The 22,999-nt window shown below is 37.9% G+C and overlaps 1 protein-coding gene across 1 annotated transcript; it reads right to left on the reverse strand.

Annotated features, from left to right (window-relative positions):
- Positions 1-1,839: 1,839 nt before the first annotated feature.
- Positions 1,840-22,481, reverse strand: LOC132102311 (E3 ubiquitin-protein ligase pellino homolog 1-like). The gene is made up of 7 exons (XM_059507247.1): positions 22,187-22,481; positions 17,036-17,231; positions 11,480-11,609; positions 11,015-11,116; positions 7,167-7,388; positions 4,686-4,874; positions 1,840-2,805 (listed from the first exon to the last, which is right to left on the reverse strand). The coding sequence occupies exons 2-7, from the start codon at positions 17,206-17,208 to the stop codon at positions 2,188-2,190; spliced, it is 1,434 nt and encodes a 477-aa protein (XP_059363230.1). The 5' UTR covers positions 17,209-17,231; positions 22,187-22,481; the 3' UTR covers positions 1,840-2,187.
- Positions 22,482-22,999: the final 518 nt, after the last annotated feature.

Consider the following 22,999-nt stretch of genomic DNA (forward strand, 5'->3'; position numbering starts at 1 on the left):
TTCGGAAAGACCTATGACCTCCATTTTATTCTTAAATTTACTATAGAAATAAGCAAACTGTAAAGTAGGTCTTTACTACCCTGTCCCATGTGATAGCAGAGTGAAGGTCAGATGAATCCTCCATTTCTCTGTGCCTACCCCGTCACCACCTAGTGCCCTATTAACATCCTACCAAATGATAAAGTATATTTATGCCATATTTTACATTAAAGATATAATGATGGGGTTATACATGGATCTCCATTTTGAATGAAAATCAGTGATTGTGTCCAGTAGTAGACTGTCTGTAGTATAAGACATTATATATCTGTTTATTTTACTCTTCTTTCAGATGACACCATAAATCGAAACCATTTCCATTTGATGTCGTATTTGACCTGTTGATTTACTGTCTTGTGTGCTTGTTTCTGAACAGACCAATTCGAAGGCTTGTGCATGTGTAGAAAGGGCTGTGCCAGAGACCTTGAGTTAATTATAGCCAGTCAGAGTAACTGCAGTCAGTGTGCAGGAATGTACTGTTCTGCACAGAATCCCCTGAGAGAGAGAGAGAGAGAGAGAGAGGGAGGGAGGGAGGGAGATAAAAGCAGATGCAGCATCTCTCTTTCTTTAATTTCTCACTGTGCCAGCTCATCAGAATCACTAAACTGAGACCCTTAGAAAAATGTAAAGAGATCTGAGCATTGGTGTGTAGCTTATGCATCATCACACAAGCACACGTGGATGCTTAATTTAAACTCTTTGTTTTTCTGGCTGAAAGCTGGTCTTCATCTTTTTCTGTCTCATTCTCTCAATTTCTCTCTAGCACAAAAGTTTGCATCGATGATTAGGTGAATCTCACAGTCAAAAACATATCTTGGTCAGATTTCACACCACAGTCGAAGGAAAGAAATAGAGATGGAGATTATTTCCAAGAAAACTCTCCCCCATTCTCATTAAAAAAAAAAGAAAAAAAAATTATAGTTTTTTATACAAGCAGATAGATAAACAGATAGTCCATTTTCCTGTACTGCTTTAATTTTTGCCCTGATTTAATAAAACCATTGTAATAAAATCAGGACTATTACATTCACACCAAAAATAACTATAATGTTAATGTTTTTTAAAATCATTCTAAATTTAAAACAATAGCACAATTCACTCAGTGAGAATAATGAATTAAAGGGATACTCCACCCCAAAATGAAAATTTTGTCATTAATCACTTACCACCATTTCATTCCAAACCCGTAAAAGCTTCGGAAAACAATTTAAGATATTTTGGATGAAAACCCGGGAGGCTTGTGGCTGTCCCATAGACTGCCAAGTAAATTACACTGTCAAGGTCCAGTAAGGAAGACATCGTCAGAATAGTCCATCTGCCGACAAGTGTTTCAATCTGAATTTTATGTGACGAGAATACTTTTTGTACGCGAGAAAAAAAAACAATGACTTTATTCAACAATTCGTCTCTGTGTTTCCGCAAAATTGTAGCCCCATTCTGGAGAATATCCGCTAAACACAAACTGCATACTTTGCATACAAAAAGTATTCGTCTCTTCATAAAATTCAGATTGAACCACTGATGGCGGATGGACTATTCTGATGATGTCTTTCATACTTTTCTGAAGCTTGACAGTGTAACTTACTTGGCAGTCAAAGGGACAGTCACAAGCCTCCCGGTTTTCATCCAAAATAGGTTTGGAATGACATTGGGGTAATTAATTAATGACAGAATTTTCATTTTTTGGGTGGAGTAACCCTTTAATTCAAATATGGACACAATATAGTAATGAAAAATTAAGGAGAAAATGTGCATTGTCTTTGTTTTTTGCCAGAATGCCAGAAGTCTTAATGCTCCTATAATGTGATTTACTGGTGAAATGTGACTCAGATACTTTTTACTCATACAAGCTGACTGCAGTCGCTTTGTCAACATTACACATGATGTAAATTAAGGCCTTGCATGAAGCTCTTGCAAATGCAAACGTATGCGATTTCCATTCACTTCTTTTACACACAATGCTCATGTTTTCAACTTTTATTTCATCACTTTTATTTACACATTCTGCATTACATAAAGTATATTCCCTTTTTGTCATCCTTGCCTTATTCACAGGTTCTTAATTTTGTGTCCATCCTCCACAATCCAAACTCTCCGTTATTGTTATTTAGTCTCAACATCTTGCTTTATGTGCGGTAGCTGTTCCTCTTAGTCGACCGGTCCTTGAAAGATGAGTTTAATGTGGCCTTGTTCCCCAGTAAGCCATGTTCCACAGAAAGGACAAGCAGCGTGGAAGGCATGCGTTCCGTGCGGCAGTGGGATCTGACTCCAGCCTTGCACTGTCTTTTCTGAGCAGACATGACCGCAAGGGCAGAAGGCATGTGTCGGTGGCCCCGCGTCCAGATACAGGCCCCCTTCGCATCCGAGCCAGAGGGGCACATAAGGGCCCACCCCTCTGCACATGGGACACTCTCGCTCTCCTGTGGTAGCCAGAGCTGTGCCTCCACCCCCAGTTAATGCCACCGCAGATGATCCCACTTTCTCCTTACGATATCCCCAGTTGTGGTAGCCGTGCACATGGCCGCAGTTCATATAGACCCAGGGCTGTTTCTTGTCGATGGTGGCACGCTGTGCCAGGCTGGGGAAGACGAGTGTGTTGAAACCCACGGGGCACTGGGGACGGGCAGCATTTAGTTCCTGCCGAAGAGACTCAAGCTGTTTTAGAGTCGGGGTGTGACGAAGACCGCTAGGGGTTCGCCAAAGCAGAGTGGCCCCGCAGAGGTCGATGAGAGAACCATCCTGCAGCATGTTTGATTCGTTCTCTACCTGTGAGGTAAAAACACACACATGCAATCACTCACAACATTCTGCAAAATATGTCTTCAATTGTGTTCCATAAAAAAAAATAAAGTCATACTAGTTTAGAATGACATTAGGATGAATAAATGATGACGGAATTAAATTTTTTGGGTGAACTGACCTTTTAAGCCTGAAACTGGCACATAATGTGCCATGATATACAACTTGCTATAAAGCATTGAATTAAGAATTTTTACATTCCAATTCAGTTTATGAATTTAAATTGAGGTAGCGAACAATTATGCTAAAGTGCAATTACATTTTTAATGCAAGAAAGTACAATTAAAATATTTTAACAGTAAATTTTCACTAGATAAGCAAATGTCAGTCCCTTTTAGGGCTTTTTTTTTTTTTTTTTTTTTTACTTTAGCTGAAAGTTTTGAAAAAAAGTTTTAAATGCTGTTGTTTTAAAGCATGTAGTTTGAAAGTCTGTAGGCCTCACGAATAGAAAGACATATTTGAAATGCCACAATTTTGTTTTTGGTTTATATATAACACTGTTCAAAAGTTTGGGGACAGTAAGATTTTTCTTTACTGTCTTCAAAAGAAGTATCTTATGTTCACCAAGTCTGTCAAGTCATTTACAGTGGGTAAAGAAAGGAATCACCCCCTTTAAAATAATAACATTTTCAGCCTGAATTGAAGACGGACAAAGTTTTTGTTTTACCCAGCTATATTTATTCGGTGAAACTTATAACATCCAAGTGAAAGATATAACACCAACATATCAGATAAAAAAGTATCAATAAGTTGGAAAAAGGATCACTACCTTGTGTCAGTAATTTTGTTGAACCACCTTTTGCTTTAATTGCAGCCTTTAGTCTGTTGGGATGTGTCTGTACTGTACTAACTTTGCACATCTAGACTTTGTAATATTTGCTCACTCTTCTTTGTAGAACTACTTAAATTCAGTTAAATTTAATGGTGAGTGTTTGTGGACTGCAGTATTCAAGTCACTCCATAGATTTTCACTGGGGTTTAAGTCTGGGCTTTGACTAGACCACTTAAGGACATTCACCTTTTTCACCTTCAACCACTCTGTGCTCAGTTTTTCTGTGTGCTTTGGGTCATTGCCATGTTAGAAGGTAAACCTTCTTCCCATTGACAACTCTCTGGCAGCGGGCAGCAGATTATGCTCAAGAATTTTGCCCCATCCATTTTTTCTTCTATCCTGATAAGTGCTCCAGTCCCTGCTGCAGAGAAACTCCCTCATAACAGGATCTTTCCTCCTCCATGCTTTACTGGAGGAATGCTGTTAATTGTATTGTGAGCTGTATTGGATTTCCACCAGACATATAATTTGTTATTGAGGCCAAATAATTCAATTTTAATCTCATCTGCCACAGAATCTTCAAGGTGTGTTTTGACAAAGCTCAGTCTGACTGCATGTCTTTCTTCAGGAGTGGCTTGTTTCTTGCAACCCTCCCATACAAGCCACATTTGTGGGGAATTTGTGATATTTTCATCTTTTGACAGTGCGTTGTCACCCATAGTTGATTGTTTGCTTCAGTTGCACTACCAAGGACTTAAATGCTCCAGAAAAGCTGTTTTCATGCTGAGCTAATACAAATGAGCACAGCTGATCACAGCTTTGTGTACCATTGAGGTGGTGATAAGCTATTCTTGATTGTGTTTACAAGTCATTTTTAGAACGGGGTCATCCTTTTTATAACTCAGTTATTCAATTTTTTTTGTTTTAAAAAAATTGTTATGTCTTTCACTTGGATGTTATAAGTTGCACGGAGTAAATAAATATAGCTGGAAAAAAAGGGAAGCCAGAATTCTGCAGTGTAGCTTGGAAACATTTTGACTTGTGATTCATTATCGAGATTAAAGCAAATTCTCACCAGTTTTCCTCTCTGCTGGGCGGACCGTGTCTCTCGAAGGGCAAAAACATTCCCACATACTGAGATCTCCCTCCACACCCCTGGAGCGGGTTCAGATACAAACTCCCCTGCTGGGTGCATCACCAGCACCCCATTGGTTGTTAGTCCATCCATCAGACCATCTGATGTCCTCCATTTAGCAGCTCGCTCCTGTAAAATCAAGCATATCCAGAGGATTTGACTAATCTCTACAGTATCGACTCACAGCTAAATCAAAATATGTCGTGGGTTTACTGTCAGATTAATATCAGTTCTCTTTTAATGTACATGCATGTTGTGTGTTACATAATAAATCACTGACTAACTTTAAGTTTAGAGGATTATAATGCACAGACAGACACTTTAAGCTTTCCATTTATAGCTACTAGCTATTACACAACACACCTACTTCTGCATTATACAGTGGGAGTCTGAAATATTTATACCTAGACTTGAATACAGTATCCAATCTTTTGCTCTTGTTCTCTTTCCACCTCCACATAACAGCAGTAGGAAGAGAGCCTGTCAAGGACATTTGTATGAGACCATAGCCATGTGTTGACATGTCATGCATCACTGCCGGTTACTGGACCATTGCTGTCCACCAGGTGTATTTTTGAGAGTAAAAACTAAGCGTAGATCACCACTACTGAGTTAGCTACTATCAAGGTCGAAGCAAATATTAAGGTCACTATTTGAAAAGGCCTGGAATAAAAGAGGACACATAGTAATGGATTTAAAGTAGTGTTCCATTCAAAGTCTAGTTCCATTGCTCAGTGTATGAAAGATGATGTATAAGGGGCATAAATCCATGTTTCCTCAATAATTAAAGGGAAAGTTCACCCCAAATTTGAATTCTGTCAACATTTACTCATCTTCGTGTCATTTTTAACCATACAGTGAAAGTCCGTGGATTCAAAAATACACTGGACCCCTCTGACTACACCGGACAAAAAAAGTTCTTAAATATATGATCTGCAGAAGAAAGAAAGTCATACAGATTTGGAACAACATGAAGGTAAGTAAATAATTACAGAATTTTAATTTGTGGGTGGTCTGTGCCTTAAAGTCACATGCACATGATCTCAAACAGTTGATAATTTAATCAAGCATGTAAAATGTGACTAGCAATGGGAAATGAGTCATTTTGATCTTAAGCATCTCAGTCAGTGACAGCAGGAAGAGTAAAGCACCATAATGTATGCGCTGTATGTTATGAATGATATGCATCTGCAGAATTCAGCATTTTTTGTATCTGCATGTTCTTGTGTTTCACTAAATGATGGATGGTCTTCTTTTTTTTGTTTCTGAATGAACAAGCAAATCCTTTGTTCCCCTAAAAAGACTTTGCACAGCTCAAAATAGAGTGAGCTACACTGTTTACACTCCTGTTAATGTCAGTCTGTGATGTAAAATGTATATTAATGCCGTAAATATAGATCTACTGTATTATAATTAGAGGTGTTTGCTTAAGTAAAAAACCTGTATAAACAAACCCTTTACACTAAGTCATCAAACAATGTTTGTACTGTGCACAGCAATGATATTCAAATCATGCTTGTTGAACAGAGGCATGCTATACTTTTCTATGCAATCAGACTTGCGTTTTTTTTTTGTCACATGACTGACACAAAACTAGAACAATTTATATTCATTATAGAAATTTACATTTTTTTCCAATAACTAAGGTATTTACATAATTTTTTAGGTCTAGAAATCTAACTGATTAAATTAATATTTTAATATACTGATTTTATTGTACACTGGCGGAAAAAAGTGTATTTTGTATAAAAGTATATTTGTACATGTTTTTCAAAGAAGTCTTACATACAGTATGCTCACCAAGGCTACAATTATTTGATCAAAATACAGTAAAACAGTAATCTTGTGAAATATCACAATTTAAAATAAATGTTTTCTAATTTAATATATTTTTAAATGTAATTTATTTCTGGGATGGCAGAGCTGAATTTTCAGCAGCCATTATTTCAGTCTTTACTTGATTCTTCAGAAATCATTCTAATACACCGATTTGGTGCTCAGTTACTATTGGTGCTCAATTATTAATGCTGGTTCTTTTTATTATTAATTCTATTTAATATGTTAACATTTTTATATTGATATTCCCAGGTTTTATATGACTGTGGGGTGTTTGGCTCCGAGGCTCATGGGCCAGTAAGAAACTACCTATCCACCACTAAGAAGTCCTTAGCAACCATATAGAGATTCCCTTGCAACCACTCATAACATCCTAGCATCGGCAACAAGTAATGTTTTTTAAATAATGTAAAAATCTAGTTATATCCAATAAACAAACCACTTTTTATCTGTCCCCTTCCACAGTGTTGCTTTTTGGATGTCAGTGTAAATAATCCTGTTGCTCTGTGTTGTTTTCTTCTGTACTTTGGCAAAGAGTCTGCATTAGTAAACGCGGTTATGACTCAATAGCCTGTTATGACTCACCCCAAGGAAGATGTTTTTGGAAGAGTCAAAGCCTGCTGCATATATCCGTGCTGTGTAGGGAGCACTACGCTCACACATGATGCGGCAAGCGTAGCGGGAGATGGTGCTCTGGGCCGACTGTCCTCCCTCTCCATTTGCACCCCCCTGCCCCTGTCCTCCACCACCACTGCTCGCTGTGTCTGTCACCACAAAGTCTATCATGCTCTCTGTAGAACGGCCGATCTAAAGACAAATTAGCAACCAGATTAAGTGAGATATTCAAGGATTCCATCACTCAAAAATGATCATTTTTATTAATTATGTATTAATTACTTGTGTTATCCCAAACGCCTATGACTTTCATTCTTCCGTGACAAACAAAATATGCTGAATAATTTACTGGCTGCTCATCCCCCATCCATTGTAAGTCTATGGGAAAGAGCAACATGTACGGGATCCACAGTATATACAGTACAGTACCGTTTTTTTATTTTTAAAGAAATTAAAACGTCTATTCAGAAAAGATACATTAAATTGATCAAAAGTGATATTTATAATGTTACAAAAGATTTCTGTTTCAAATAAATGCTGTTATTTTGAATTTTCTATTCACTAAAGAATCCTGAAAAGCTGTTTTCCAAGATTTTCAACAGCTTTGCCATTACAGAAATAAATTAGAATTTAATAAAATATTTAAATGCATAATATTAAACAATGTTGTTTTTATTGTATTTATGATCAAATAAATGCAGACCTGTTGAGTATAAGAGCCTTAAACCCTAAACATTTGAATTGACTATAATCAGATTTTTTTTATTTTTTTGGTATTTATTGATATTATTCAATATTTGATATTTAATTGTGCATGCTCATTTTAACCTATTTTTACACTTTGTTGCTGATACTTTAGCCATCATAATGCTTACTTATTGTAATCTTTATTATATATAATAATTTAACAACACAGTTAAACATAATATTCAGCAAATCTCAAAATTAATATCCATCTCTCATGCTCTATAATGTTTTGATGCCTAAATAAATATTGATAGTTTTTGGGGGGTAATTTTAAAGACCAAAATAATGTATAATTTTTATATCGACCACATATTGTATCAGCCATCAAATTACCAGCTTATTGCTATCAGCCAGATATACAATTTTGATGCACTAACCAAAAAAAAAGAAAGAAAAGGATTTGTGTCTCAAGGAAGGAAGAAAGTTATGGCATGAGGGTAAATAAATGAAAAAAAAAATTATTATTGGGTGAAATGACCTTTGTTTATTGAGAAACAATGACATTTTATATCATTGAGGCCAGAAATATGGGTTTCACGGTTTGTCCCAGAAGAACAAAGATGATGAATAGCGTTCCAACACAAAGTTTAATTATTTTATATAATCCAAACAGGCTGAAGTAACACACATTAATGTAAATGGTGACTGGACCCTGAGTAACTGAGAAGGAACAACTTAAAGGGGTCATGTAATGCTACATGTACTTTTACAAGTTGTTTGAACTGAAATGTGTGTTGGCAGTGTGTGTACACAACCGCCCTGTAATGATAAAAATCCACCAAGTGATTTTTTTGTAATCTCGTTAAACGTTTAAATGTTTTTTAAATGTGATGTCACATGGTCGGAGGCCCCTCCCATGAGTGTTTGATTGACAGCAGCGCTTCAGCACAGACTGGACTTGTCTTACTTCAGACCCGCCCTGAGTGAGCCGTCATCAGTCCGAGATGCAGACAAGCATGACTCCTAGTGATTGAGGTGTTTCATTGTTGGATGTAATAATAAACATAGTAGTAGTCATTTACTCCCAACATCTGAGCGACTGAAATCGCAGAGGATTAACTTAAGTTTGGATCTGAAGGGAATGCGCATTTATGTTCTTCATATATCATATATCAACTTGTGGAAAATGGGCATTATATGACCCCTTTAAATACACAGTGATAATGAGATAATAATCAACAGGTGTGATGACTCGATGAGTGTCCATAACAACAGATGACTGGTGGGAAACTAAGACAAAGAAACAGACGAGACTAATGAAAACAAACTGAAAGTGCAATAAAGCAAACTAACTGAACATAACTGTGATATTACACCCCATAACTGAGGATGAGAAGAGGGAGGGATGGTTTGGGAGGTGGACAAGGATGTGGTGCACGGATGTTAACCGTATGTGGCGATGACAGAGGGATGGTGTGATGGGATGATGATGATGATATCCTGGCAGCGATGATGCAAACAGCCGATGGCACAGACCCAGAGCTCAGCTGTGACGACAGCCCTTGGCTGAGTTGAGGGAGGGAGGAGCCAAAATGCAGATGAGGCTGTCAACATTTAGGGCAGAAGTCTTCAACCCTTTTCCTGGGGACCCACTGTCCTGCAGACTTTAGCTACAACCCTAATCAAACACACCGGAAGCACCAAATCAAGCTTATCAAGATTGCTTGAAAATACACAGGCAGGTGTGCTGAAGCAGTGTGGAAATAAACTTTTCAGGACAGTGCGTCCCCATGGACAGGGTTGAAGACCTCTCATCTACGGGATGACCAACAGAAATGAGATCGAGAGCTGATGGAACTAAGTGATGTTGTTGGCACTGAAAGCCTTGGCGACAAACATCAGAGGGCCAGGGCACCCGAGGGCTGAGGCAGAGCCAAAGGAAAGGACGAGCCTTCTGCATCCGTAGGGATGGAAGGACAGAGTGCAGCGGACAGCCCGCAAGTCTGTGGCAGAAGTCGACTGACCAAGGGGAGCCAATGGGATTAGGGAACCCAGTGGAGCTGCAAGGGCGAGGGTCTCCAGTAGAGCCAAAAGTGGGAGGAGCCAAGGCAGAGCTAAGAGGTTGAGATGGAGCGAGGAAGTCGGAGGCTGGAGGCAGAGCCTCAGGATCCTCTCGCACTGGCTCTGCAAGTGGAGGGCTGACCTGCAGCTCGACATCATAGCAGGGAATCCCCGGATATGGTGTATGGCTGCAGACATCTGGAGGTGGCAGGGCTAGAGGACTGGCTGAGCTTTGCGGCAACACAAAACTTGAAAGAATAATGGTATGTGTTCATACAGGCATTACTGCTGTCCAAAGACAGTGGTGATGAAGATACCGGGTGGGATTGAGTGTGAGTAAACTGATGCGTCGCAGTGGGCAGTAGCTCTCCATCTGTGGGGTGACCACACAAATTCTCTGTGGTTGAAGGTGGTGGAATGGGCTATGGGTCTGGCTGTGTCCTGGATCGGGGATAGACACTCTCCAGAAACCGGATGATGTCTTCAACTCAGTCTAGTCAGTTGTTGTCTGGGAGGTCCACGGGATGGTGGTAATTGGCCCCGATCCAGAATAAAGATTTCAGGGTCTTGTCATCAAAAGGACTGGTGATTGCAAGATGAAAACATCATCTGAAAAGTCCACAAATCATGGCTCTCCTGAGGCACGGCAGCGAATCTCGCTGCAAAGTTGTCTCAGGAGTAGGCAAAATGATGATGAATAGCGTTCCAACACAAAGTTTAATTATAATCCACATAAGAGTAGTCCAAACAGGCTGAAGTAACATACATTCACGCAAACGGTGACTGGACCCTGAGTGAATGAGAAGGAACAACTTAAATACACAGTGATAACGAGATAAAAATCAACAGGTGTGATGACTCGATGAGTGTCCATGACTGAAAACAAACTGAAAGTCCAAGAAAGCAAACTAACTGAACATAACTGTCACAATAGGAAGGTAAAGACTTCCATCACAACGACAGTATAATAAATACATTTAAATTCATTTGCATGTTTAATGAAATCAATAGTGAGATTTAGACAGGCAATTAAGTGAAAGAATCCTCTCTTCTTCTGGTATGATGCTCACCTGAAACATGTCGGTGTTGAGGTCATGTGTATATTCCACTATAACAGAATGACTCCGGGACAGTGTGTAGGATATGCTGTGCTGGCTTTTGTTGCTTAGGGCCTGCAAATACACACACACACACACCCACACAAACACACAACACACACACAACTCTTTGACTAATGGCCTTTGTTGCATCATACATCCCTTAACAAGTCAGAGGAACATAAGGCAGTTTCAGGTTCCCTAACCTTATGCAATAAATTGACAAATCACTTGGTTGGTTGCAGTTATGCAATGAATCTTACAGAATTTTGTGGGTGGGTCTGGAGGACACTTATGTTGGAACAATAATTTGGAAGCCATGAAAAAGCTGTTTCAAAAAAAGTATCTGGTCTTATCAATTGTTAGCATTAAGACATTACCATTTATATTTTAGAACTAGGTGTGGAAATTGTAAAGAATTTAAGCAAATGCGGTCACCTTCGACACCAGGGGCGTGGAGACATTGTGGATGACATCAGGTCTGACGCCATTGGCTTTGGGCCGTTTGTAAAGGGCCAGCCTACTTCTCCTGCGGCCCTTGTCCCCGCTAGCTAGCGAACCATTATGCCTGCATGTAACAAAACCACAGCAGTTCAATCTGAGCTTAGCGAATGCTTTGATCAATAATAATAAAAAAAGAATTAATCAAAAACACATTCGCTGCTTAATTTAGATGCAGCACTTCATCCGCTGACTGATTTTGATAGAGCTGACAGATTGAGGACAGACTGTTGTCTTGGCGATGACAACAACTAGGCATGAATGACTTTCACTTAAGAGAAATGGTGTGTACATAAAAAACAATAATTAAATGGCATTATTCTATCTCTCCATCGATACTAAGACAGGAGTCAAGAGACGTCCACAAAATGGCTAATGCAGGCCTCTCAGAGCCTGTCAATGAGGAGGTAAAGCCATCTTATAATTCATCTAGGCAGCGATCAATAATCCAGACACTTAAATGAGCTCTCTCTATCTCCTTTCATCTCACTGGGAGGCAGTGTTCATGTTTACATTTTTTATATTTTCTTTGTTTCAGTTAAAGTTTCTTATGAAGAAAATAGAGATGTTCCGATACCCTTTTTCTCTTCCCGATACCGATTCCGATACCTGGGCTCAGGGTATCGGCCGATACCGAGTACTGATCCGATACCTGGGTGTGTATCTGTATATACAGCTGTATATACTACTAGCCCTGTGTAAATTTCTAGAATTATTTTATGGTGTGCTCCAGACTTATCCCTTGATAAAACATGAACAAATACATGGTTAACTACTGTATTTATTACAGTATTTTTATTATCTGACATGAATTTGACAGTAATATTATTTAATTTCTTAAGCGAAAAAGAACTTCAAATGCAGCCAAAAATCTAACACCGCAAACTAAAAAAGGTATTTTAGTATTTTAGTTTTACAATATTGGTGTATAAAAAACTGCAACAAATAAGTCTAGGAATATAAAAAATTCTATATTAATCAGATAATCTCTTTACAACAAAACAAGTAAAAAACAAGCAACCGTCTAGGCATAATTATTATTATTAATAGAGACGTATTATTACTACATAGAGACGTAGCTAAATCTACTGTAGGCTACAACAGTAGCTTAATATATTTTTATTTTACTCGCCATGAAGATCTTTGAGTGTCTGTGTTTATGATATGACAGTTTTCTCAAATGAAACGTTAAATTCTCATGAAGTGACGGTTTATGCGTTCAAGTCCTCATATAGTGACACACGGCAGAGGCCACAAAACAGCGAGCTCCCGTGCATCTGCGCCCGTCTCCCACAGAGATGTAGACTTTGCAGGAGTAATATTTAAATAGTATTTTGCAGTTTAATATTCACAGACACTAGTATATATATTCGGCTACAGTCTGGAGCCCTGCGCTTAGACTAACACCGAAGCGACTGAACGCAGCTGCGGGTAACGAATATACTCAAACTTACTACCGGTTCTACAGAGACGCTGGTATCATCACATTTTAAAATTTTCAGCACCGTCTTGGTCCCTAGTCGCCGTTTTACTGTCTGGTTGGTCCAGTCTGAAATACTGCTAAACAGCGGACATACTGCTAACCACTGATCTGTAATATAGAAGCGGCTTCACTGTCTGTTGGCAGTTTAGAACGCGATGAGCGATCCAGTCATATATAGATCAGTGCTGCTAACGCGTTTTCATTTCTTCTTCGCTGCTCTACACAGGGTTTGCTTGTGGCATTACAGCACAACGTCCTGTGTTTGCAATGCATTCTGAGCAGCGAAGAAGAACCGTGCAGCGGTTAGGCAAAGCTAGCATTCATAACTAGGTCTTGAAAATGGTATCGGATCGGTATATGGGTTCATGTACTCGCCGATGCCGATGCCAGAATTTGTTGTGGTATCGGAGATATTTCCGATACTAGTATCGGAATCGGAACAACTCTAGAAGAAAACATCTTTTAAATTAGATAATTGTGTCTATTTTACCCTGACTGATCTAGAATACTTGGTGCCAGATATACTTACAGCTTGTACCAATGCAAACCCTTTGTTGGCATTACAAATCTACTGTCAGGATTTACTAAAGACACACAATGAAAAAATTTGTGATAATCTATTTTTTGCAGCTAAACTTATTGCAAATGCATTTGGAGGAGTTTCCCTTTCAAAAGCAAAATTTATGGGAGGAGAGTATTTCAATGAGTCATGCAAGGTGATTTAGGTTTGCAGTAGTCAGTTTACTGGTATTTGCTCCATTATTTAACACCCAAGAAAGCAAGTCATAACCCATGTAGATTACCCGCACCTAATTAATATCGGCTGTTTATTTCCGACTCTGTGCTTTTTTGCGCTGCTTTTACAGTCTGTTTACATTTGTCATTGTGGAAATTTCCTGGCTACGTCTGTGCACATTAATTTTGGATTTTTATACGATGTTTGCATTTATTTTCTTATGCTTACTAATACTGTATTCATTTGTTCAAAAATACAGTATAAACTGTAATATTGCCAAAGTTTCAATATTACATTTGAATATTTTTAAACATCTATTTTCCATTTTAATATATTTTCAAATTTAATTTATTCCTGTGATAGCCAAGCATAATTTTTGCCATTATTATTCTAGTCTTCGGTGTACCATGATCCTTCAGAAATTATTCTAATATGATAAATTGCTGCTCAAGAAACATCTGGTCTTATTTTCACAGCAGAAAACGTCTTTGTTAATTACAAAGTAAAACAAACAAAAAAAAAAAAACAGCATTTACTGTAGTTATAAAAATAAAATAAATTCATTAAAATAAAAAAATGCATTTTTATTTTATTTTTTTAAAGCAATGTAAAGGGCTATGCTGTCATTTTTGATCAATTTAATCTGTTGACAAAAAAATGTCAACAAACATTTTTGTCAAATTTTATAAAAGATATTATAATTTTAACTTATACTTTAATATAAAATATAATTTTAAAGTTTTTTTCTTTAATAGATATGCAAAATGGAAAAGAAATGAACACTCTTTTCCACCTCTTGTACTGTAGCTCAAGGGTTATACCCTCTTCCCCCTCTTCCTCTTGGCACTGGAAACATTCATTGCTCTGCTCTGCTCCGTGACAGTGTGATTTGAATGACATCTTTGTTGGCAGTCAAATGAAGTGTTTTGCATCTGCAGCTGAAATCTAAAGATAAGTCAAGAAAACCAGCCGCAGGTTCACCAGGGGAGCTAATTGGCCTGGATGACGTGGCGTTCATTCATCTGCGAGAAAAGATGTTAATTGAACTCATATTTACTCCCACTGAACTCCTGCATTCAAAATGCTGGCTGAGTGAAGGAGCTGTAATTTAGATAAATGGGTTTCCACGAATCTGAGACCATGTTGTACAGTTCTAATGTGTGTGAATACAGTTAAACCTGAATGATAATAAACGCAATGCTGCTAACCTCAAAGGTTTAGGTTAGGTCAAAGGTTTAGTTATTCATAACTAAATATGTTCAGAATCAATCCATTGCATACTTAATAATTTGTGACATCTATTTTGGAATCATTTTATGATTTCCTTTCTTTGCAACAATGAAGCTTCTACACTAAATTAAAGCTTTGTCAATTAAATCTTTGGCATAATATTAATCATTTTGATTAAGATTTTAATAGGGATGCACCGAATATTCGGCCACCGAAAATTTTCGGCCGAAAATGGCCAAAAAGTGCATTTTCGGTTTTCGGCCGAAACACTTTTATTACCGAAACAACACGGCCGAAATGTTATGATGACGCAAACAGAAACCGCGACCTGCACGTGCACCTGCATAGCGCCGACCACGAGCTCCCCGCGTCATTCACTTCACACCAGTGGGTCTTAATAGAGAACATTCTCTCTATTCTTATTCCTTTATTCGCAGCACTAAAGCGTCTCCTAACAAAGAGATTGAGACGGACCACGAAGTGAAAACAAAGAAAAGTACAGTCTTATAGAGTCTGTTAGCACACGTCTCACTGAGATCTTTTCGGATCCTCCGCACTTCATCGCGAATGTGCTTGATCCGCGTTATAAAGACCATTACTTGGACGCGGAAATATGGCAGAGCACACGAGAAATGCTCCAGGCCGCGCTGGATGCGGAGAACCCGCGTGGAAACGGAGAAGCGCCAAGCGCAGGAGACTGAGATCAGAGCGCAAAAAAAAAAAAAAGACTCGTCTCTGCATATATAATACACACACATATACATATACATGCATAATATCAGATTGTAGCCATATTTCTGCTAGATTTTTTGCTAGATTTCTGCTTTAATTTGATAAAAATGTTTATTTATGCCCTGGCCCTATTTAAATACACTCTCTCAAATATTTCTCAAATGTCAGGCAGATGACAAGCTCAACTGCTCAACAGCTAGATGGTTATCTGTCTGAAGTCCCCATCCCCAGAAGTGATAACAGTCTTGCCTACTGGAGAAGTAATGCACTTTCTAGTCCTACAGAGAAAAATTTCAAATGCTCTTCACCTAAATGCACTTTTTATGAGAGAACAGTTAATTTTAAAACCTTTCTGCAGGCCAGTAGGCCTGTACATTATTATTTAATATACAGATGAGTGGGATTAAATTTTAGTTTGAATTTTATTTTATACTGTGCATTGTTGCAATGTGCTTAATAAATATTTGCATAATTTGTAATTATGCATTTTTATGTTTTTTTATAATTTATGTAATTGTAATTATCTTTGAAACTTTAATATTAATTTATGCAATTGCAATGTTTTAATTTTAGTAAAGTTAGTACACGGTCATAGCAATAAATGCAATGGTACTAATAATTGGGATAATTTCTTTCGGTGTTTCGGCCTTGGTTTTCTCTTTTTCGGTGTTTCGGTTTCGGCCAAGAATTTTCATTTCGGTGCATCCCTAGATTTTAAGGCACTTACAGTTGAAGTCTAAGGCAAGACATTACACAGTTTTAAAGCACTTGTATTTTTGGTAAAGCACATAAATGAACAAAATGGTATTATAAATTGTCTAAACCATTTGTGTGTGTGTGTTATCCTTATCTTGTGCATATCATCCAAGTTAAAAAGTTTATTGGCTTTACAGATCATAATGTAATTTATTAATTAGTTATTAATTATTATTAATGAATACACTGTGGCTGTACTTACAATGAGCATTTTTACATTTATTAGACTGTCCTCTTTCAGCTATTTTCAACATTGATAATAAGAAGAAATGTTTCTTGAGCACCAAATCTGCATATTAGAATGATTTCTGAAGGATCATGTGACACTGAAGACTGGAGTAATGATGCTGAAAATTCAGCTTTGTATCACAAAAATAAATGACGTTTTAAAATGTAATAAAAAAAATAAAATAAAAACACACTGACCAAATATTTAAACGCGCTATTATGACTGAAAGAGCTAATTTGAACTATAGAAATGTACAGAGTTTAACCTTAATTTCATCCTTTTAATATTAATATTATTCCATCAGGGTTTTTGTGGTTGTTTTCTTACCCGAGTACAATCAGCTCCCCGTACTTGATGGGCTCCTTGTCCTCAGGGCAGAGAGCATCATGGGACTGAGATCCTGAGCCCAGAGGAGGAGAAGGCTGGTTCTTGTTGCATGATGGGCGCAGCTCCAGTGATGGAGGAGGGCAAAGAGCTTCAGAGCTCCCTTCCAAAACCATATCCACAAGAACCACTCACAGCAATGAGAGAGAGAGAGTAAAGGGAACATGAGACTGATATTGTTGATCAGCACATTTTTCTTGTTTTCTCATGGTGAAATTACAACTAAGTGCTACAGGGAAAGGACATGGAACAACGGTGTGATTCTTATATGCAACAAATTAACACAATATTAAAACCTTGTCTAGTGCAATAACATTAATAGCAATCGGTTATTTGTCAATTTGCTTCTTCAAGGCTCCCTTTTGCAGCAAATGAATCTGAACTGAGTGCAAACCCTCGCCTTCACAGGAAGATGACTGGTTTAGAGATGACGGACGGCGCAGATGAGCCAATCGCTGCACTATTAAGGCACTGCATGACTGTGGGTGTGCAATGGTGAGAGGTGGACTGGAGGCTGAGGGGGAGGGAAATTGAGAGAGGACAAAAATAGAAATCGCATGGTGGTGTAGGTGATGAAGGGGAGAGGAGCAGGGAGGGCCAGCGGGATGGAGAAGGGTATGTAGAGGTGTAATACATATAGAGTGCTTACAAAACAGCAGATTGTAGATAACAGAAGATTACTAGGGATGAACAAGCTCTGTTATGAAGAGACTGCGTGTGTGTGTGTGTGTGTGTTGAGGTTTGCCAGGGTGATGGATTGCCTGTTCTATGCCACGCATTTTCTAATCAGCCCACAGCCTGGGGTGGAACGAGAGAGATATGGAAAGGGAGATCAACAGGAATGCAGGGATATGTAAGGGGTGAGGACACGATGCACATCATGCAATGAGATCTTTCCAGACACAACAACCTTAGTGTACAGAGGGTTAGCGTATAATTAAATGACAAGCTCAGTCTGTGACCTGAACTGCTCGTCTCACATTATTGGGCAGCATATGAATAATTCATTGGCTTCTGGTGCCTTTATTGAAAGACTTGAGTCCCACAGTGACGGTACCTCTAAAATCTTCTTCTTTATTCCCTTCATCTCCACTTCTCAGATCACCACATCCTCCCTATGGTCTGGTTTTATGTCCTCCCTTATTACTGTATCATCTTCCGCCACCTTCTCTGATCATTCCCACAATCCTCTCTGCTGCCTCTGCAGCGGGTGAGCGAGTGTGGTGTGTGAGACTGAGTGTATGAGTATGAGTGGGGTAGACAGAGAGCGAGTCTGCCTCATCCATCTCTATCAAAGGCCAGATGAAGTGGGTTCTAAATATAAACGCACGAGGAAATGATCTCAGAAATAACTTATGAGGCTTTACTCGTGTCCAGGCTTGCCAAACTTAATTCTTCACAATGTCTATCTGCTTTTCAGCAGATCATTAGCTATTTCGCAGATTTGTCGGAGCTGCACTTATGTGCAATACAAATCTTGAATGCTCGTATTGCTGCAAAATTTCTGTCTGCATTGTTGTTCAGTCTGCAAACAATGTATTGGTGTTATGCTTTTACACATTTGGCATCCTGTATCAAAGTGAATTTGTTTAGGTAGCAGAATGTAGTTTGCACCTGTATTGTCTGCTGGAATCAGCTCAAAGTGATGGCATCTCATGAATGCAATGATATACTATTATGCATTCATAGTGTCTACAATTAATGAACTTGATAACAACAATCCGCAGATAAATATATCTCTATAATAAGCAATTTCCAACACAGCTAGTATGATGTTTCTCAGTAGTCTCTCTTCCCATGTAATAGAATTGTTTTAACTTAAATTAATATTTGATGTATACTTGGAACGTAGTAAAAAGTAACCAGCCATTTTCAGTTTAAGGAATTGTTTTTACTTGATCTATCCCTTTAGTTTTGTTGATGTAACTTTATGTATTTAAGTTGATTCAGTTGTTAAATTACAAATTTGACTCGAATGAAATCATTCATTTAGATATTACCATATAAAACACATTTTAGGTTAACATTTTTCTCATTGTACAGTCAGTATGCTATTTTTTTTACAAAAAAATCTTTTTTATTTTGCAATAATGATTGAATAATAATGTTAATGATAATTTTAACCCTTGATTATGTATTATAGTTTACAATATCTCTGCAATACGCCAACCAAGGCTGTATTTATTTGATCAAACATACAGTAAAAACAGTAACATTGTAAAATATAATTATAGTTTTTAACATAACTGCTCTCGGTTTTAACATATTTTAATGTGTAGTTTATTCCTGTGATGCAAAGCTGAATTTTTAGCATAATTATATAATTACAGTCTTCAGTGTCACATGATCCTTCAGAAACCATTCTAATACGCTGATTTGCTCCTCATTTTTTTATTATCATCAGTGTTGAAAACAGTAGACTGTGATACTTTCTTCACGATTCTTTGATGAACAGAAGTTCAAAAACATTTATTTGTAATGCATCCTTGCTAGTATTTTCTATGTTTTAGTACTTTTATTTTGCAAATTTGTTGATTATTACATTGTAAGTCATTAGTCTAAATTAATGTAATGTTTGTCCGCCACAACATGATGAAAATCTCTTGTAAATGCAGTAGTACACTATGCTCTATGTTAGCACTATGCTGTCTGTTGCATTTTCATTAGACCGAAAATATCACCATCTATCTGTTCTGGTGAGCAGAGTAGCTGAGGTCTGCCATAGACTGCAGTCTGCACCAGCGCAACAACGGTGCATATTGCATAATTAATGCAAAAACACCATCTATAACAGTGTTGTTCACTGTACCGTATAATGTCATTATCTCTGTCAGTGTAAGTCTGTAGTCAGCTGCAGTTTGTTGAATGGCCAGCATGGCTGTTTTCTGTTGCAGTGTGCTGTGAAGCTGTGGTCTGCAGCAGGTGTGTGTGTGTGTGTGTGTGTGTTTTTGTTTGTGTGTGTGTTTGTGTGTGTAACTCATGAAGGAGTGAGTCTGCTGCAATTCTGTCTGACCCCGCTGCTCCTGTCTGGGCAAGCAGTGGAAAGAGCTGCAGCCACCAAAGGCAGGGAATGAGAGAAAGTGCAAGAACATGTTGACATCATCTCCCCGTTACAGGTATCGCTATTGTGAAACATGATAGTGACCTTCAGAGGCAGGGACCTCCGCAGGAGCTCCATCATTTACACTCTTCCTGCTCTAACGACACATCAGCATTCACAGATGCATGTCAGCAAACTCCTATGTGGGTCACCTGTGTGACACTGCAAAGACATTTTGTTTATAACTTGCATTAATAATTATGAAGGTTTTTTCAGTATGCTGATAAAGAACAAACCCTGGATTAACACTGCAAAGGGGAAATACTATGCAACACATAAAGACAAAATGGCAATGAATAAACAAGCAAAAGAATGAACCGGAAAATTTAAAAATAACTTCAAACTGAAAATACAGCTAAAAATAATATTATTAAAAACTTTAACTGACATGTAATAATTATCTCAAAACACGAGCAAAAATGTATTGTGAAACTATATTGCACTTTCCCAGCCTCAATAACGTCTCATTCTCTAAGTAAAAATCATCATTCATGCAAAGAGTCTGCTACTAAGCGTTCGTTTTTCCCAAAAAAATAAAATAAAAGAATAATAATAATATATCTTAATCACTGTCTTGTTTTCCTTAAAACAACATGGATTTCCTTGATAAAATATATCATGCCATTAAATTAGCATATATTGTTTTAAAGATATTAACTGGAAATCAAAATAATCATTAAGGCTTCTATTTTTGCTGTTGCATGGATACTCCCTGCCCATGCACATCATCACATGCAGTCAAATAGTGTAGGAGACATCTAAATCAAAGCCTCTTTTCATAATTCATATTAATTAATGTTAAATATGTTGTCAGACAAGTAAATGGGAAAGACAGTCTTCAGATTGATTATTCACCAGAAAAACATGTTTCCTACCTCCACATGAACAAATAATATGTTTTGTCTTTTAATATGTTAAAAGACAAACATATTGTCATCATTCATGATTGTTCATAATAAAAATAAAATAAAATAGTATGTGATTATTTGATGTGTCACTAATGCTTTTTGATAGTTATTCAAACAAGTTGTAAACACATTATCAGACTAGCTCAGCAATTAGTAAAAAAAAAAAACTTAAATGAACAAACCTTCCAAATAATTAATTATAGAAATAATAAACTAAATTACATTCTTTAGTTTTTTATGTTCAGTCAACATTTTGTGATGTAACGTTTTGTGATTTACAAAAGGCCCTGTGAAAGTCGTTTTGTCAATTAACTGTTAAACGGTCGAGATTATTGTACACATCAGAAACTAATAAGCAAGATTATGTAATGGCATTGCTCGTATTCTGCTCATTCTCTCGTGGACCAGCCCGTGCTCTCAGACGACAGATTGCAGCGGATTACGTCTCACTATCAACAGAACACTGAAATTCAAAGATTCGAATAAGATCCGAATTATAATTCGATTTTTACAACGTAATCACACAATACTGATTCCCCAGGAAATACACAAACGCACGCGAGACGTTTACTATAGATGAAATATTTTAAGTTAGGCAACACTTTTTTTAACACTTAATTCATAAGGCGTCAACATGATGGAAGTGTCACACTTGTAGCCTGTTATTCCCATTTCTTTTAACCCGTCTCTAAAAACTGTTCAAAATGCATATTACATATGGACATATTACAAAACGTTATCAAACCAAAACCTGACCTGTTTGGTATTCACCATAATCATCATCACTGCAATTGTGTCCCACTGACTAGAACGATATAATTGCCATGCTCTTATTTATACTAAGCAATTCCACAGCTGCCTATGAGGCCTGAGAATTACACAAGGGATTTCATAGAAAATTAATTAATTGATTATTTAATTTATTACACATAGTACATTTAAATAAAACATACATTTATAAATTAATAAATAACCAACTACAGAAGAACGCACTGCCATAAGCAGAAGACTGAATAAGTGATAATAAAGAGAGGAACATATTTCAGTGAACAAGCACGCCAAGCCAGAAACTATCCAAATACGCACCTGATGATGTTACAGACCCCTGCCTTGAATATCCTTGCCTTGTCAATCCCCGTGTGGCCTTAAAATAGGGCGTCGTGCTGTTAATTCATCACTCGCGGTGTTAAACTGGACGGCACGCGCATCACGTCGTGTGGTTTGCATTGCCACACTCCGTTATCATCAGTTACACGGAAGACAGCGCGGATCTTAATCCAGGAGGAGAAGAGTGTTTCAATCTAGTCCAGACACTTCCGTTGTCACGCCCATCTCTCTCAGTCCTCTGCCGTTAATGAAATCCGAGGACGGGTTTTGCCCTCGCCCGCATCATGCGCCTCTGCGGTTGGTCAGGCAGCCACTACACATGTAAGCCCCGCCCCCGGATAAGAGTTTACGAATCCTAATATGGCAGTGGTTTCATTAATATTCAAGTAACAAGCCTTCGCCATTGAACCGAAAAAGCGAAGCGTATGGAGCTACCTCATTAATATTCAGAAACCAGGCTTCGCCATTAGATGATTTCTCCGCCTAATCAATATTCATGAGCTAAGCTTAGGCTGTGGGGTTGTTGTTGGCACCACATCACTGGTGTTGCATACGCGCGCAGTGAGTGACGCTCGAGCGATGGATCTGACAGCCCGTGGGATCCTCCGCATTCTCCACATTTAGGAATACACCTGTGGAACTGCATCACACCTGTTACATACGAAATGATTGCTGTGTCACTTTCATCGACACCTCTTAATTTAAGACGACTATCTGCGCGACGAGGCAGTTTTATAAAGCTGTATGAAATTAATCATATTTTCACAACAAAATTAAACAGCTAATACATCC

This window comes from Carassius carassius, chromosome 2 (genome assembly GCF_963082965.1).
Source record: "Carassius carassius chromosome 2, fCarCar2.1, whole genome shotgun sequence".
Lineage (NCBI taxonomy): Eukaryota > Metazoa > Chordata > Actinopteri > Cypriniformes > Cyprinidae > Carassius > Carassius carassius.